Source organism: Lolium perenne, chromosome 7 (assembly GCF_019359855.2).
Source record: "Lolium perenne isolate Kyuss_39 chromosome 7, Kyuss_2.0, whole genome shotgun sequence".
Classification (NCBI taxonomy): domain Eukaryota; kingdom Viridiplantae; phylum Streptophyta; class Magnoliopsida; order Poales; family Poaceae; genus Lolium; species Lolium perenne.
The window spans coordinates 231,958,131-231,976,650 of NC_067250.2; the positions used below are offsets into that span (position 1 = coordinate 231,958,131).

Consider the following 18,520-nt stretch of genomic DNA (forward strand, 5'->3'; position numbering starts at 1 on the left):
CAGGGTTATCCCTGACGGATGTAATCAAAAGTTGTGGCACAAGTGTACAACCTCTGCAGAGTGTAAACCTATTCGAATAACCGTGTTCACGGTTACGGATGATTGGAAAGGCCATACTGTTCCGTTGTCAGATGTTTTCTTAAAAAGAAATGATGAATTGAATGGTGACTTGACTTGAATCACAACTGAGTTGTGGGAATGACACTAATGTTCCCACTTGAGTTAGTTAGCAAATGATGAGTCTTTTACTAAATGCTTATGAACTAAAATTGGCTTTATGCAAATAAACCTAGAGCTTAGCACCCCTTGACTAAAATTGTTAAGTACTTACACTAGTATTAGTTTGCGAGTACTTTAAAAGTACTCACGGCTGTGTCCCTGGCTATTCAAATGGCTAGACTATGAAGAGGAGCAGCTGTACCAAGATGACGGCCAGTAGAACGTCTACGACAACTAGGAGTATCTTCTGACGTCAAGCGTTGGCCTTTGGATTAGATAGTCCACTACGACTACGCTTCCGCTATGTATTGTGTTCGTTGATCATTAGATCAACTATTTGTGTAATATTGGATCATGTGATCTACTTTTGTAAGACGACTATGGTTTGTAATGAATGATGACTTTATGATATCAAATGTTATGTCTCGCAACAACAATCTTCCTGGGATTGCGATGTATGGCATAATAGGCATCTGGACTTAAAAATCCGGGTGTTGACACCTACCCTGTCCAATTCGAGTTGCGGTGTACTGGTTAATCCATGGGATCGAGTTCGTGGGGATGCCGGGGCGGCGGTCCTGGAAGGTGGACTGCGCGGTTGGCTCTTCGGCGGGCAACGCGGCGGTGGTGGTGATCTCTCTCTTCGGTCATGAGAATGGCGTGGAGCGGACGGTGGGGGGTCCTGGTGTTGGTGCTAATCTCGTTTCTTGCTGCTAATCTTGGTTTCTTGCATTTCAAGAAAGAACAATCCAGAAGAATGAGAAGGACTGGAGCAGAGGCGTATGCACCAACCAGTGAGGGGAGGAAGATGGCGGGCTGGCGGAGTAGGCTCGCACGATGAGCGCCACCGCGAGAGGCAACCCCACGGCCACCGTGCCCAAGGCAGAGCGGAAGAGGAGTAGGCGACCACCCCATCGACAGCCACCGTGGATGGTGGCTTCGAGTCCGGGTGGGTGATGTTGTCCCGCGGAGGAGTCGGTGGCGGCGTCGAAGGAGACGGAAGGGCCGGTGGTGGTGGCGCCGACGCCGACGCCGGAGCCGCTAGCTGAGGCAGCGTCAGCCAACGCTGCGGCGGCGTCCTCGGTCCTGTCCCTCTCCTCCTCCTGCCTGGTGACCTCCTCCAGCAGCGCGGAGCTGTTGTGCGTCCCGCTCGGAGTGAAGCCAACCGGCACCAGCGGCCGGTTCTTCTTGTCCGTGGCAGGGTGGGGGGCGGTCGGGGAGGAGACGAAGGCCATGGTGGAGGTGGAGGGAGGTGGCCTGGTGCTGATGGGGAAGAGGGCGGAGGAGCGACGGAGAAGAGCGAAATAGAGAGAGATGTACGGGGGAGAGAAGGTAGTTATATAGGTGGCGACGCTTCAGCCTCGGCAACCCCCAGATCGTGTTTGGGATGCTCAACTTGGGGACAGCGGGCGGCTGAGTTGTCGGGCGTGGTGTGTGGATACTTCCGGGCGAAAGCTCAGCGCCTCGGCGCCAACGATGGTGGCGCCTGCGGGTGTCGTAACCCTCTTGGGGGCGTCGTTGTGGGTATGCGCCCCGCGGTAGGGCTCCGATTGAAAGCCCTAGACCTCGTGGTCTCGACGGCGGCGGCGCAATGCGTCGTTTTCCCTCTTTGGGGCGTCGTTGTGGAGCCCCGTCTTGACTCGGTCTCGTGTCAATGTTCTCGTGGGAACTTTGGGGTCTATGTTCTTTTTATTTTTATTTTTTTCTTTGATCTGCTTTGTAAGAGGTTCTCATCTCCACCTTGTATCGGTTCGGCCGTTGCGGCTTTATTTATAAAGCGGGGTGAAAGCCTATTTCGAGAACGGAGGGAGTACGAGATTACATTGGTGAACGATGAACGAGCTCAGCTGGACATCGAGCATATTCCATTCTAAACGCCCCAGCCCTCCCGTAACTCCTCCCCAGCCCTAAACGCCGCCGCCGCCGCCTCTAGCGCCGCCGGGGCAAAGACCCTCGGGGCGTGGCGGCGGCGGGGGCCCTTCCTCGTCGACGCCTGGTGGACGGCGGCCGGATCCCCTTCCTCGACACATGGCGGGCGCGCGGATGGGTTGGGCGGCGGCGGCCTGCGCTGCGCCCCTTCTCCCGTCGGCTCTCCCTCGGCCGACGCGGTTGGGATGGGCGGCGGCGACCAGCGCTGCGGCCTCCCTCCTCCCGTCGGCTCTCCGCAGCACTCCGACAGGGGCTGGTGGTGGGCGGCGGACAGGCTATGGCCTGCGCTAATTTCCCCCCGCCTCTCGCCGGTGAGTGGAGGCGATCTCGGGCTTCACCCGCGACACGAGGTCGCCCAGGGCAGCAGCCTTGGGTAAGATGGTGGAGGTGGCCCTCTTCTTCGCCGGAGAGGGTTGGCCTGCGGTTGGTGGTGGTGGATCTATCGATCTATCACCGCGTTCCGGCGGCGAGATGGAGATGCTTGGAAGCCGGCGACGGAGTCGCCGGTGGAGGGTTGGAGTGGCCAGCCCGGGATGGTCGCCGACGTGGGGGTCCGACCTGAATAAAGGCGGTGGTCCTAGGGTCTCTCTTGCGTGAAGAGGAAGACCTACCGGAGGCCTGGACTCGTGATCTAGCCGGAGTGTTGAGTTCCGGAAGGCTCCGCCGGCGAATGTAACAGTGCTTTTTGCCTGGAGTTTACTGGATCGGTGGTATTCGGTCGTGCGCACCCATGCTTTTATTCCGACCGATTGGTTCTGGAGGGAGCGGCGCGAAGCTCTTTTTCTGTGTTGACATCAAGTGACTATGGATCCATGATGAAAGTCGGAATAAGAGAAGTTCATGAAGGCCAGAGGGGAGGACTAGCTAAGGGAGGTTCAAGTCTCCGCGTTGTTGAGGGACTTGCTTGGTGTTCCGGGCTTCACAGCAGCGGTATGAAAGTGGGGGCGACAACACAGGTGAAGTTCAGAGTCCTACCTTTCAGGGTGAAAACCCAAGGTCTGGCCTTAACTGGTTGTGCCTGGCAATGACCTTGTTGGAGGCATTGTTTTGAGAGCGGGGACTATCTTCAGGGTGAAAACCTAAGATCGTTGATCGGGCTACGATGGTGTTCGCGCACTGTTCCCTTCTTGGAGGCGTCGTTTTTGGAGATTCTGTATTTCAGGTGTTGTCTTGGCGGTGGATGTATTGCTGTTGTTAGGCCCGAGATACTGTAGCCGGACTTTTGTTTCTTAGTTTTTTTTTTTTTTTGGTTGTGTGCATCCGTAGTGCCATTAGGGTGGTGCGTTGTTGCAGAGACTGTGTGTAATTGGTATCGTTTTGATATTAATATATTCCCTTTATCGAAAAAAAGCTGGACATCGAGCATGCAAAGCTGTGCAGCTTCATGCGCAAAGAATAGAGGCGGGCCCATTTGCATGGAGCTAGCATGCTCTGCAATCTGCGATCTTCTCTAAGCATTGGCTACGCTATCTGAGTATATCTTCCTTACTTGATTCAAACTGGAGGAATCAAGTACAGTAGTACCTTCCATGGCGAGGGGATACCGTGCTAGAGTCGGACGCGTTCTTGACTTCTTGTCTCCTTCGCAGCTTCGAAACAGATCAGGAGTTCGAGATAGGAAAAAAGGTATAGAAAAGACAAAGTGGAACCCGAGTTCGACTCAGTATGCTTCTGCCACAGCCTAAAGTTCTGCACGCCTATATATGCATCCTCGGGAGCAAATCCAGCGGAACGCGAAGCAGACGCCGTCGCTCCACATTGATCTCGTAGCGCAGCCTCCGTATCAGATCGATCGTAGTCGGGGTTAAAGGCGCAGCCGCACGCCCGCACCCTCGCCGTCGAGCAGCATGGACGGCGCCGTCCGGTCGGTGTGGGCCGAGAACTTCGACACCGAATCACAAGTGCTCCGCCAAGTCGCGCCCCACGCCCAGCACGTCGCACTGAATGTGCAGTACCCCGGCTGCGTCGTCGCCCACAGCAGCGGCCGGCACCACCGCGACCTCACCACCGATGAGAAGTACGAGGTCATTCGAGCGAACGTGGCCCTGCTCAAGGCGCTCCAGGTGGGGATCGCCGTCCTCACCGTCGACGGCCAACGCTTCGCCTGGGAGTTCAACCTGCGCGGGTTCGACGTCGAGTCAGACGATGAAGCGAGAGATCCCAAGTCCATCGCCTACCTCACCGACTGCGGCGTCGACTTCAACCGGCTTCCCCGGGACGGTATCGACGGGTGCAAGCTCCGCTGCCTGTTGCAGGACTCTGGTCTTCTCAAAGCCAGGCCGTCGTGGGCGACGTTCACGGGCGCCTACCACGTCGCCTACTTCGTGACCATCATGTCGGGCAAGAAGCTCCCGGAGAGCGTGGACGCCTTCATGGAGATGGTGCGAGAGCTTGTCGGGCCGTTGTACGACGTGAAGCGGCTGGCGAGGGAGCACGATGGGAGCTGCGTCGGAGCGCTGAGCAATGTCGTGAAGAAGCTCGCCATCGTGCCGCCCGGTGAAGAGATCTCCAAGTCGAAGCCTGCCGGCACGGGTAGCATGCTGGCACTTCTCGCCTTCCAGACGTTGAAGCAGAAACTTGGCACCAACACGGAGAAGTACAGCCACGAGCTGTGTGGTCTTCAGTCTATTTAAATGAGTACTTCGTAATGATGGGGTCATCTGATTGAGCATCGCCTCTTAGCTTTTAGATATGATGGCTGTACTGTTTGTTAAACTTCTTGTTTCAGTTTTAGTGTTGATAGGTTTTTGCCCCGTAGTAGATGTTTCGATGCCGATTCATCTGTCAGCGGGTTTCCTATCGATGCAAGGGCGCTCTTTCTTTCCCGTTTCCTTTTGGTTTACTTCGAAAGTGATATTTGGACAATGTATATTTCTATTATGAAAGTAATGGAAAGGGGAGTGGCCCGAATTGAAAAAAATATCATTTTCTCGGCGTGTCGGAATTTGTTACTATGTGTTGATCCTTTGGAAGCTAAAGTTCGGGCCTGCCTGGAAGGGTTGGAGTTATCTCTTCAATACAACCATCTGCCAATAGTCATCGAGTTGGACTGCCTTCAGCTTATATCGATTGTTCCGGACCGCCAACCAGATAGATCGCTTCTTATGCATTTATTTTCGGAGATTAAAAGGGTTTCTAATCTAGATTGTATGTACTTGTAAAAGTGAATCGCTCGCAGGTTAAGGTTAGTCATTGCCTTGCTAATTTTGCAAAAGCAGAGTACCAATCTAATGTATGGTTCGGTTCAGATCCTGAAAGCATGATTCGGAAATTGGATTTGGAGCGTGTTGTAACCCTTTCTGAGTAATGAAATTCTATTTTACCCGTAAAAAGTGTAGAATATGCACGTACACTAGCAATTGACTATTTTCCTAACTGAGGATAGGCTCCCCATTTCGACTTTTTTTGACTATTTTTCAGCGTCATCTCACCAAGCAAACTATTTTTTTACTTTGTAAGAGCACTCGTGTTTCTGACACCAAATGGAGGAGAAGGGAATATCAATTCGTCATGCTCTGACACCATACTACATTTTTGTAGTTGTTGATATCCATATGATTTAGTCGTTGATAGGTTTTTTAGAAAGTTTAGTCAAACTTTACTAAAAAAAGTCTTATCCATTGAAATGGAAGGAGTATGTATAAACCATATTGCATTTATTGGAAATACACAAAACGACTATTGTCTTTTGGGATCACGTGGGGACGGTTTTTCTCCAAGGCATTGTTTTTTTCTGAGAGCTGAACATGCACGGGAGGCTTGCACTTTACAGTATTTCTTGTAGACTTACACGATTGATGTTGTTTAGTGATATCTTGTGTGGCTGAATTTATTAGTATGTGAATGCGCTAAATTGTACAAACATGTAGACACGCGAATGGAATGTAACATGTAGTTTAAGATGGACATTCTCCATAGTCGAAGATGGAGGTCAATGTTTTTTTTTTTGGGAATATTCTTATGTTACGAAGAGTGTTTTGAAATGATACAAACGACTATTGTTTTTGTCATGTACCCACTACTAAAACATTGCAAATGTTTTCTGGGTGCCTACAAAGAATTTCTCCAATGTTACAAGCATGTTTCTATAATGTTCAAAGCATGTGGTACATATGTTAGATGTGTTGGTTTCTTATTTTGCAAAGAAGGACATGTTTTTATTTTTATTTTGCTGCAACCAAATGGAGATTTACTGCATACGCTATTTTCTGCTACAAAGGTTCGCTCGAAATGTTGTGAACACTACAACAAAGCGATTACGTGGGGACGGTTTTTCTCATGACACCTTTTTTTAATCTCTATATGCAAAACCAAGAAGAAAAAATCTTGTAGATAAAAACCACCTTTGAGACGATGTAGATGTCGCCTTATTATGTCTACCACTATTAAGTGTGTAGGGCAATGGAGACTAAAAGAATGTTTAGAAAGCTTGTTCACCAAATATTGAATTTGAAAAAAATAGACAAGTTTAAAGCGTCGGGCAGGTGCAAGCTTCGGTGCTGCATTTGTGGATGGGTCAACAGTAGAGTTCCTAGCTGCACAAGCATTTGGTGCAACAACTGCTTGTGCCGAGGTACTTGTTTCTCGAACAACTCCAAAAACTTGTGGTAACCGCAGTCGGGATCGCCTATCATTATCCTTATTCATTATTTTAGAATCGTCGATTATGTAAAAATAGAAAATGCATTAGACAAAAAAATATTAGAAAATCTGGTACACAGCTTAACTAACAAAGGAAAGCATGAAAAAAAAATGGGACAACTGGTAACCTGTAATCAACTATGCAACCGACAACATGCAAATTAATGTGAAATTGCAATCAACTTACTTTTTATACACAAATCAAACTAAACCGAGGTCATATAAGCAAAATCACACTATTCAACTTGTGGTTGTTCCCAAAACCAAGATGGGCAGTTTACTGAGCCAACTTAGGCATGGTTACGGTACAAGAATGAAAATATGCTAGTAGAGTTGTGTATTACTATCACTCATAAAAAACACACACTATCTAACTTAAGCTTGCTTGTACAACCAAGTTGAGTGTCTTATTGAGACAATAAAAACACGTTCAGAAAATAAAATACAACTGACCAAGATTTAGACAAACAATTAAGCATGATCCGAATACAATTTCATAAAACCAAAATAAACTAGTTATGGAATATGATGCAGGTCACACAGTTAACTACAGGGGTTGTCCAAAATTTACGAATCCATTTGAAATTTGCGAAAATCAGTATACTAAGTAACTAAACACATTTGAAACAGCCTACCGCATCTGTTCCATGATTCAGAAAATTGCAGCAGAAAAAAAAATGAAAGCATGTTAGTGCATGAGTAATGATAACTTCCACATCACATACAACATGTGCTTTGCAAAATGATACTACTAGCACATAAACGAACAACAAACTCCCAACAAAAATTGATACCACCCAGTTGGATCTAAACGAAATTAGTTCGTACTTGCCCTGAATTGCTCCTCAAACACACAGAATAGCAAAGCAATTGCAGGGCATTGGCACTAGAAACTACCTCTGCATCTGGATGTCATCGAAAACCTTGCGGAAAAGTTGGTGACCTCGCACCCCACCGACGAGCGCAACTAGATCTCCGCCTTATTGATCCCCACCGTCACGCTCACCGACGTAGATCTTGACGCCTGCCTAACCTTCGCAGACGAGCGTCCGACACACTCTCTGTTTCCGTCGACAAGCAAAACAACTCGACGCACGTGACATCCACCACCGAAATCGCCGCCAAACCCCGACCAGAAAGTCTCGCTCCCCGGCGCAGAGCTCATCGCACTAACGCGCGGCTCACGCTACGCCAACGAGCGAGCCTTCCTCCACAACCTCTCCATCTCCCGCGACGAGCAGAACGCCTCCTCCCGCACGAGCTCAACCACCAAATTCACCGCCCTCCGCCACCAAAATCGCCGCCCACCGCCACTGAAACCCTAACACAAGAGAGGAATTGAGGAGCGAGAGAGCGGAGGAAGGGAGAGAAATGAACTCGTCAGGGGAGAAGAGAGCGGTGTGTTTTGAAACAACTCGCTAGACGACAAATGCCATGCTGGCCCAGGTGGGATTTGGTCCGGGTCCAGGTGGGTTTTCGTCCGGATCCAGGGAGGGATTCGGTCGGCAGACCCGCACGCGGTCGGTTCGTCCATAATGGATCCAACGGCTGAGAAATGAGTGCTCGTTTTGATAGGGAGCATCCAAACACTTTTTAGCAATTGGGACGTTTTATTTCTATAGGATTTGCACTACAAAATTCCTATAAGATTAGTTTCTTTAGGATATGTTTCAATGAATCAAACAACATATGTAAGAAAATTTTCTATAGAATACACAATTCCTATACAAATTCTAGAACCCTCACTTGATTCAAACCGGAGGAATCAAGTAGTAGTACCTTCCTTCGCAAGATGACACCGGGCTAGAGTCGGGCGCGTTCTTGACTTCTTGCCTCCTTTGCAGCTCCGAATCAGACCAGGAGTTCGATATAGGAAAAAAGGTACGTAGAAAAGCCAAAAAGGAATCCGAGTTCGAATCAGTATGCTTTTACCACACCCCAAAGTTCTGCACGCAGCACGCCTATATATGCAAGAAAAAGCAGGCATCCTCGGGAGCAAATCCAGCGGAAGCAGACGCCGTCGCTCTACATCGAGCTCGTAGCCCGGCCAGCCGCCGTATCACATCGATCGTAGTCGGGGCAATAGGAGCAGCTGCACGTACCCTCGCCGTGGAGCAGCATGGACGGCGTCATCCGCTCGGTGTGGGCCGAAAATTTCAACGCCGAATCACAAGTGCTCCACCAAGTCGCGACCCACGCCCAGCACGTCGCGCTGAACGTGCAGTATCCCGGCTGCGTCGTTGTTCATAGCAGCGGCCGGCATCACCGCGACCTCACCGCCGATGAGCGTTACGAGGTCATTCGGGCCAACGTGGCCCTACTCAAGCCACTCCAGGTGGGGATCGCCATCGTCACCGTCGACGGCCAACGCTTCGCGTGGGAGTTCAACCTGCGTGGGTTCGACGTCGAGTCCGACGAAGAAGCCAGCGATCCCAAGTCCATCGCCTACCTCACCGACTGCGGCGTCGACTTCAACCGGCTTCCCCGGGACGGCATCGACGTGTGCACGCTCCGCTGCCTGTTACAGGACTCCGTCCTTCTCAAAGCCCGGCCGTCGTGGGCAACGTTCACGGGCGCCTACCACGTCGCCTACTTCGTGACCATCATGTCGGACAAGAAGCTCCCGGATAGCGTCGACGCCTTCATGGAGATGGTTCGAGAGCTTGTCGGGCCGTTGTACGACGTGAAGCGGCTGGCGAGGGAGCACGACGGGAGCTGCGTAGGCGCGCTGAGCAATGTCGTCAAGAAGCTCGCCGTCATGCCGCCCAGTGAAGAGATTTCCATGTCGAAGCCTGCCGGCACGGGTAGCATGCTGGCTCTTCTCGCCTTCGAGACGTTGAAGCAGAAGCTTGGCACCAACACGGAGAAGTACTGCCACGAGCTGTGCGGGCTTCAGGCTATTTGACGACAATTTTTGTTTTGATCAGCCATATATCAGGGTAAACCGGCCTAGGTGAATACAGTACGATCATATTAGTGGCCTCCCAAAGTAGAATATGCACGTACGCTAGCAATTGACTACTTTTCAGCGTCATCTCAGTATCTCACCAGGCAAACTACTTTTACTTCGTAGGAGGACTCGTGTTTCTGACACCGAATGGATGAGAGGGGTATGTCAATTCGTCATGCTCTGACACCATACTACCTATATTTTTATAGTTGTTGATATCTATATGATTTAGTTGTTGATAGGTTTTTATAAGAGTTTAGCCAAACTTTACTCAAAAACAATCTTATCCATTGGAACGGAGGGTGTTTGTATAGACTATTGCATTTGATAAAAATACACAAAATCCAAGGCAGTTTTTCTGTGTGTGAGCTGAACATGCACGGGAGGCTTGTACTTTACAGTATTTCTTATAGACTTGTACGGTTGATGTTGTTTAGTGACATCTTGTGTGGTTATATTTATTAGCATGTGAATGCGCCAATTGTACAAAGATGTAGACAAATGAAAGAAACGTAACATGTAGTCTAAGATGGAGATTCTGCGTCAAAGATGGAGATCAATCTCTTATGGGAATATTGTTATGTTGCGAAGATTGTTTTGAAATGACAAACAAATATTGTTTTTATTGTGCACCCACTACTAAAATGTTGCAACTGTTTTCTGGCTGCATCCTACATAGGATTTTTTCCAATATTGCAAGCGTGTTTCTGTAATGTTGAATGCATGGGACACATATATTAGATGTGTTGTTTTTTACGTTGCAAAGAACGACATGCTTTTTTAATTTTGCTGCAACCAAATGGAGATTTATTGCATACGCTATTTTGCTACTACAAAGGCTTGCTCGAAATGTGGTAAACACTACAACAAAGTGGTCATGTGGGGATTGTTTTTCTCATACACTTTTTTCCATTTGTATATGCAAAACCAAGAAGAAAAGATCTTGTAGATAAAAACCTTCTCTAAGATGATTGATAACTTCGATCCGGATTACGGATTGTAGTATGACAAGCTTTTTCCCTAGAAGATCTAGGTTTAATCGAACCTTGGAAAGCACTGCTAAAATGATGTAAAGGAAACGTCTACAAGACTTGCTAGTGTAGTTTATCTTCAGTTTACCGGACTTATCTAGTTTACTTTTGAGGGGGTTGTGTTCTATGATGAAAATATGCCAGGATTAAGATTTCACCTGCAGCTATGCATACATATATATAATTGACGCACATATTTGTAACAAATAAAATAGAGATAAGAGATTTTTGAGTAGAAGATCTGTAAATACTCTTGCCCCTAAAGCCAGAGGTGACAACCGCCTTCATTCTCACGAAAAGAGCTTCAGTGACTTTGTGTACCGAAGTCTCACGGCGACTTTGCCTATGTAAGTGCCCTCCGATCTTATGATTAAATAGATATTTATGTTCTCATCTCAAAATGCAATTGAACCATAAACCAACTACCCAAATGAAACAAAACTTTCACAAAACACTGAGTTCAACTAGTTTGATTTACTAGAATGTTTTCAGTTTTTTTTTTTTTTGAAGAATTTGAATTGAGTTCAAAATTTAGGTCAACCCGTGTCCATTAAATCTTGGTCGAAGGGCACACACCTAGAAAAAGTCGCCATGAGAACTTGCCACTTTAGTACATAAAGTCACCGGACCTCGCAGCCCCTATGTTTTGTCCCAAACCACTCCCGTCAGTTTGAATTTTGAGTTAGATCAATCATGTCCATTGAATCTTGATTGAAGAGCACTCAAATCGACTTCATAACTTTGGTACACAAAGTCACGAAACTCGCACCCGTTCCCTCTGCTTTGTCCCAAACCACTCCCATCTATGTTGAGATATGTCACTTTTTTCTATTTTAAACCAAATCGATTTGCAATTTGGGTCCAAGGGATATTCTGCATTTATTATTTCAATGCCCAGTTGCAAAAAATCTGTGGGAATCTATCGGTATTACTGGGATAATTGAGGATGCAACCCATGATGATCGAGCAGGGTCGGCTGTCCTTGAGCTTCTACTGAAGAGGGAAGACAACAGTCTGAATGGAATGCCTAATATTGGCTTGAAAGAAACAATCTCTGTAGCATGTTGGTATCTCTGGTGGCTCAGGTGGCGTATTACAAATAATGAATCCATCCCATCTTTATATAACTGTAAAATGTCTATCTTCTCAATGGTGGCAAATGCAACTAAGGCAACAGTGGTGGGTGGTATTTCTCAAGTCGTGAGATGGTCAAGACCTCAAGTCAGATATATAAAACTGAATGTTGATGCGTCATTTCATGTCGATCGCAAGGCAGGGGCCACGGCTGCTGTGCTTCGGGATGATCAGGGGCGCTTTGTTGCTGCTGCGTGTAAGTTTTATACCGCATGTAACCTCGGTTGCTATGGCAGAGGTGATGGCTATGAAAGATGGTCTCAATTTTGCAAATCAGTTTGGGTGTTCCCGGATCGAAGCGGAATCGGATTCTCAGGAAACTATTAAAGGCTGCACTGGTGGTGACACCTGGTGGAGTGAAACTTGTGCGATCTTTGTTGATTGTCTGGACGTGACCGCAGGGCTTCATGATGTGAAATTTAAGCACTGTCCGAGAGAAGCTAATAAAGTGGCGGATGAGCTAGCTAGGTTTTGTTTTCATAGTGCTAATTCTTGTAATTGGGTCGATGAATTCCCTAGCTTTATTCTGCAAACTCTTCTAGATGATGTAGCCATTATGTGACTCGCGGCAGCAGGTTCGAGACGCATTCTTTTCCTTCCAGGGTATCTGAGGGGGCTGGAAGGTTTTTAATGAGGCAGTCTGCTATTTTCTTAATAGAATTGGTTTGAAGTTTCAAAAAAAAAAAAACAAATCGATTTGCCACCTGTCTTCTCCAAAGTAGTACTTGCATATTTCGTCTGAGAAAACTGTGTATTGCTGAATGATTAGCCCTCTCGTGACACCACCATCACCACCGCACCGCATGACACAAGGGAAAAAGTAAAAGGAAAAAAACAAATCCCCAACCCGTCGTGCGCCGGGGTGCGGCCTCTGCCTTCTTGTTCGACCCGCAGCCTCTCTCTGTCTCTCTCTAACGGCGACGAGCGAATCGTGCGAATGAGATGAGATGGGAGACGGCGGCGACGGGAGCGGAGGCGGAGGCGCTGCAGGAGCGCATCTGGGACCTCCACGACAAGCTCAGCCACGCCATCCTCTCCCTCTCCGCCTGCGCCGGCCTTCCGGGCTGCGGCTGCGGGCACGTGGTCGTCAAGGGGCGGCGGCCTGGAGGGTACCCCGACCTTGCGGCGGCGTCGGCCATGGTGGACGCGCGGGGTCTGCACGCCATCCGCGCCGCGCTCGAGGACCTCGAGGGCCACCTCCACTTCCTTCATGTCAGTACAAGCCCCTCCCTCCTCTCCTCCTCGTCTTTCACTTTCTTTGAAAATTCGTGGCACGCTGGTATCGCGTGAAGAAACCATCCACACTTGATACTGCAATGGAACAGGTTGTTATCATGGCTATGCTTCCTCTTCCTTGCGCAATCGAACAGTTTCTCCTCCTTGTTAGCTAACTGCGGATCCATAAGTTCAGATTCAAATGAACAATCGCTAGAGACCGAGTTATTTAGATTAGAAAACAAGGCCTTCGCATTCAAGACACTGTGGGAGGTGGGTGGCCGTGACCCGTGAGTGTATTGTGTGCTTGGTCCACAGAGGTTCCTCGTTTGACACTTCGCCGTGGTTGGGGGAAACAAACGATAGTAAGCCACATCTTTGTGAGCTGGATGATAGCTTTGTTTGCTCTCCTTGTTTGTCTGTGTCATGTTTCATTATTGCAGATCTTTGTATGCTTCAGCAATTTTGTCCGCTTGTGATTTGGGTGGCAGATTCACCCCAGAATGTATAGGTGTTCCATTGGCACTTCTGTTGGCATGCATCTTCGCTACAATGTCCAGGAGAATCTTATCTGTTGAATAGGGACCTCTCATTTCCCTTGTAGCCAATAATGGTACCAAGACACACAATTGGTTAGCCCTGTAGCTCGCCGTCTTCTGGCTAATGGGAGTTACCTATGTAGCTTGCTCCTTGTTGTCCTCTTGTTTAAGGTATCAATAAGAACTGTTAAGATCTACAGTTTACTACCATAGAAGATTGAGTCTTAGTAAATAAGCTGATAAAAGGTTGTTGCTTCCTATAGCAGGAATTGCAAGTTTCACGGTCATTTATGACAAACATAAACCAGTTATTACAAAGCAATATGTGTCTTATTTTTGTCACATTGGCTTGCAGGATGTTCAGTTACAACAGCGTGCTGAGCGAGATGCTGCGATTGCTAGGGTGCAGCAAAGTCGTATTCTCCTTGCTGCAAGGTTGGCTGAACATAGAGGAAAGAGGCATGGAGTCATTGAGGAAGCCTTAGGTTTCGTGGGCGATGTGCTTGACAAAAACCAATTTGTCTCGCCTGAAGATGTCTATGGGATGCACAACCAATCAGACGAAGATGAGGACCGCACGGGACATGGTTCAAACATGGTGGTGCGTGTGGTATCCTGCACTTTTGCTTTTGCCAAGAACATTTTAAGATTCGAGAGGATGGGTGGTGTGCTGGGTAATGCTGCTGTGCTTGCGGTAAGCATGCTTGCTTTCTTGCAGCTGCATCAGCTGGCCTTGGGTAGACAAACTCCAGCAGTTCAATATAGGAGAACCGATAATCGTTTTCATTCTGGAGGGTCTAGAAGAAACAGCAAAGAAAAGCATGTGGAAGTGTTATTAGCTAGAGGTTGAGGAATCATCGGACTGTTTGTACAGGAAGCTTCCTCCTCTTTTCAGTTTTCATCGGTTTTGTTAGGTCACTAGTCATTCAATTCTTTTGGATGGGCTGCTCTACAGTCTACCTCAATCATTATAAGGTGTACCACACAGGTGTAAATGGTTTGAGATTAGCAATAGATGGAATACTGGAAGAGTCTGCGAACTGGTTTCTTTTTCTTGAACTAACTAAGAAGAATTGATGCTTCAAGGACAACAGTTCTGCATTTGCTAGCTTATAAGGTACTAGCGCAATAGATCACCTTTTGGGGTTACGAAATATTTGAATATGTTGGTTGGAGTTGATGTGGGTGACAAAATTCATGTTTTATTGCTCAACAACCTTTATGGGATAAACTTGTTGAGGGTTCACAAGCTATTTTCTTCCTCACCAGCTGCTGGGCATGCAAATCGGGGTGGAGCTTTTGAGGGCATGCTTCAGTTTTTTGCCACTGCGACGAGTGCCATGATCGAAGGTTCTTTGCTTAACTGACTTCACTCTATGATATGTATATAATGGAGAAAGAGTACAAGTACAACATGGTGCACGTGTCAAGTCTTCAGTCTGTGGAGTTGGGAATTGCTCTTTGTTGTTCCTTGTTTGTTCACACAAGTTAGGTAGTACTACTTTTGCTTTGCATATGTTCCCTCTCTTTGGAGATGTGAACTACTGGGCTGTTATATCGCTGCTTGCAGCAGCTTTGCCGATTTTGTAACCTCAGCGATCGTGTGGTGTAAATCATTTGCGCCCGTGTATGTTCTGTCAAAATGATATATTGCCGTTTTTTCCTTCTCACGCATTCTGGGGAAAGTTTGCGCCTTCTCATGTAAAGTTGGAATCAGTTGACAGCAAAAGTTGTGCTAAAGCACAAGAACATGTGCTAATCTGGTGCTCGTTTTACACCTTTAAAATAAGGAGCTGGCGTCTTTATTTCAAGTGCCATGACAAGTTTTTATCTTTTGTGAGCACCATCATAACGGAGATCTAGATTAACCCTGATATTATCTGAAACTAAACTCACCTTTTTCTTCATGAGGGAAATCGACCTCACCTTTTGGAAAGAAAGCAGCTCTGCATTTTGCAGTTCAGTATTCCTAGAGAAGTTTCGGTGCAACCAGAAATCAGCCCAGAGGCCACCTTTGAAGCGGGCATTGGATTCCCCTAACTCTTGGTCAACATTTGTGTGCTAGGGTATTTATTCGTACGTTTAGTTCTCAGCAACCAAACATGACAGTTCTTCTGATGGCAGATCGTCTTGGTCATTTCTCAGCAACCAAACGGACGTTTAGTCGAGGCTGTGAAAAGCAGAGCAGGCAAACCAGTGCTCCAAGAGCTCTTTCACGGCTGCTTTCTTTTTTTGCATTGCCTTCTTCTTTATGCTCTAGTTTTCTTTTCCTTTTTCCTTTTTTTTGTGGTGATAGCTTTAGTTTCTGCCTAGGGTTGAATGACGTTCAACGTTCTTCTATGTGATCCTTGATTGTAATTATTTGAAAGACGAACTTCTATATCTATAATACTCCCTAAAGAAGAAGGCACCGATTGATGCAAAGGCCAGGGTTACACTCCCCTTTAAAAAAAACTGCTTCCAGCACACGGATTGCAGATCCAAGACATGGAAGAGGCGAAGGCGGCAAACTAGGACCAAGGATATGCAGGTGGTACTGAGGCTGCAAATCATGGCTCCTCTCTGCTCCTGGCGCTGTCAGTGATTAGAAAATCCTGATAGTATCGGTACGCAAGAGTTTATATTTCTGACCAACTCTGGTTTTAAAATAATTAAGATAGGTGGTTTAACACAAGATACTACGGGAAAAACTTTCTTTGCCGTGCATTGCATCTTTGCCGTGTGTTTCCGCACGGCAAAGATTTCTTTGCCGTGCGCACGTAGAAAAACGCACGGCAAAGATTTTGGCCACGGCAAACACAGACACGAGCGCACGGCAAAGATTTGATTCACGGCAACGATGGAAGAGAGCGCACGGCAAAGAAAGTTGCACGACAAAGGACCAACATAGCGCAGCAAAGACGCTGGCACACGGCAAAGCACAAAAGGCATCGCCGTGCACGCCTTTGCCTAGTGTTTTTAACAAACGCACGGCAAAGCAAGTCTTTGCCTAGTGTAAGCGCACGGCAAAGATGTAAAAACTGGATTTCTTCTCAGCTCAAAAGATGTGACGTGGTATAGTTATCAACAAACGAACGCTTAGCTCAGTGGTAAGGTTGTACGCTTTCTCTACTCTGCGTCCTAGGTTCGAATCCCAGACCGATCAGTTTGGAGCTTTTTTTTAGATAAACCATATTTAGCACACGGCAAAGAAGCAACCTTTGCCGTGCGGCGTCGCACGGCAAAGACCTTTGCCGTGCAACATTGGCGAGGCGCACGGCAAAGAAGCCTTTGCCGTCGATTGCTTTACCGTGCGGTCTTTGCCGTGCGGCAACCTTTGCCGTGCATATAAGGTCCTTTGCTAAAGAAAGTTTTTCCCGTAGTGATATAGCAGTAAAAAAATTACATGAACGGTGCACCCGGATATAAAAAAAAATTGTTTGCAGAGAATAGAATCTGTTCATCATCCGTCGGTGTACTTAATCATGTCTCCAATGAAGGGGGGCACTTGGGATCGCAGAGAGGGCATTTGGCCAAGCAATCGTCCCTTTCCGGGAAACATGGCAAGCCCGGTAGGTTCTGGCAGCAGAAACAGATCTTATTATCACATGCATTCCTAGTGCAAGGTTTCAGAACAACCTTGCTCTGATGTAATGTCGTCGAGTTGACCAAGTTAGCTCTAGGATTCGCGTTCGTGTGATCGCTCCTGCCTCCATCTTCAAGACGACGGCCTGTTGCATATGATATGTATTATGCGTTGATTTGTGTGCGCATGACAGATGATACACGCCAGAATACGCCATGGATGACACACCCACGCAAGATATATGTATGCTTACACTCGAACGTCGCTGCCAGGATTCCAAGGGACATGATGATCATCGCATACGCCAGAGTGCTCCCCCTCATATTGACCTCGACTCCTTGAGGTTGTTGAAATACTAAGACAACCGGATATTGGTGTCGGCTAGAGTGTGGGAGCAATGGATATATATGACCGCCGTATACCGTATATGCTGTAATATATAGCAGACATAGTGAAATATACTCCCCGTCGTAGATTTGTCTAAATATGGAGGACATCCAGAAAAATCTACAACACTTATTTTGTTAGGGGGAAATATATTTTTTCTTTATGATGTAAAATATATGTCAATTAATCTAAAAGATTATACGACATATGAATTCATTACATTACAAACGCAATATATGTCGAACAGTATGAAAAGATTGAATCCCGTCCTCCTTCAGATATGATATCTCTAATTCTCTATAGTTCCCTATAATAACTGCAATTATTTTATTCATCTTAGAAATTACTGCCTTGTTTTAAGTATATTTAGTACTTTAGCTTATATTTTAGTTATCTAAACTGATCCACTTTAAATAGAAATATAAATTAAAGAGTAAATAAGGAACAGAATATTCCCCCTCTAGTCCTAAAATAGAGTTTCTATTTATTTATTTTTATTGTATTACTTCTCATTATGATTAGTTTTTTATTGTAATTAGGTTATAATTTGTATTCTCTCTGATTCATAATACGTATCACTAAAATGAGCGAATCGGAGGAAGTACTAGTAATAATATTCTAATTTTATTTAATAGTCTTTTATTGTAATATATAATTAAATAAAGAATAGAGCAATTCCTTTTTGCTAGGTACAAAACAATACAAAAATATATTCTAAAAATACATATTTTGATGAAATTTCATTTTTTGTGGTAGTTTAGTTGATTTTAATCTGTTTATCCTGTAGCTTAATTCAGTTTTCATTTTATTTACTCTGTAATGTAATGTAAAAAAATGAAATTAATTTTGTAAATAAAATTTTAATAATATAAATAGAGTCTTCATGTCCCGTTATCTAGGACGTAGTTTA

At 46.4% G+C, this 18,520-nt stretch overlaps 3 protein-coding genes across 4 annotated transcripts; all 3 read left to right on the forward strand.

The window, feature by feature from the left end:
• The first annotated feature begins 3,995 nt into the window (after positions 1–3,995).
• On the forward strand, positions 3,996–4,781 carry LOC127315487 (probable CCR4-associated factor 1 homolog 11). The gene has a single exon (XM_051345973.1). It carries the CDS (start codon positions 3,996–3,998, stop codon positions 4,779–4,781), a length of 786 nt encoding a protein of 261 aa, XP_051201933.1.
• A 4,127-nt stretch (positions 4,782–8,908) lies between these two features.
• Positions 8,909–9,694, forward strand: LOC127315488 (probable CCR4-associated factor 1 homolog 9). The gene has a single exon (XM_051345974.1). It carries the CDS (start codon positions 8,909–8,911, stop codon positions 9,692–9,694), a length of 786 nt encoding a protein of 261 aa, XP_051201934.1.
• Positions 9,695–12,725: 3,031 nt separating this feature from the next.
• On the forward strand, positions 12,726–15,358 carry LOC127313927 (plastid division protein PDV1). Of its 2 annotated transcripts, none has more exons than XM_051344412.2 (3): positions 12,726–13,116; positions 14,014–14,259; positions 14,928–15,358. In XM_051344412.2, exons 1-3 carry the CDS (start codon positions 12,847–12,849, stop codon positions 15,000–15,002), a joined length of 591 nt encoding a protein of 196 aa, XP_051200372.1. In that variant the 5' UTR covers positions 12,726–12,846; the 3' UTR covers positions 15,003–15,358. The 2 variants fall into 2 exon arrangements, with proteins under 2 accessions (XP_051200372.1, XP_051200371.1); XM_051344411.2 differs by having other exon boundaries at positions 12,729–13,116; positions 14,014–14,775.
• Positions 15,359–18,520: the final 3,162 nt, after the last annotated feature.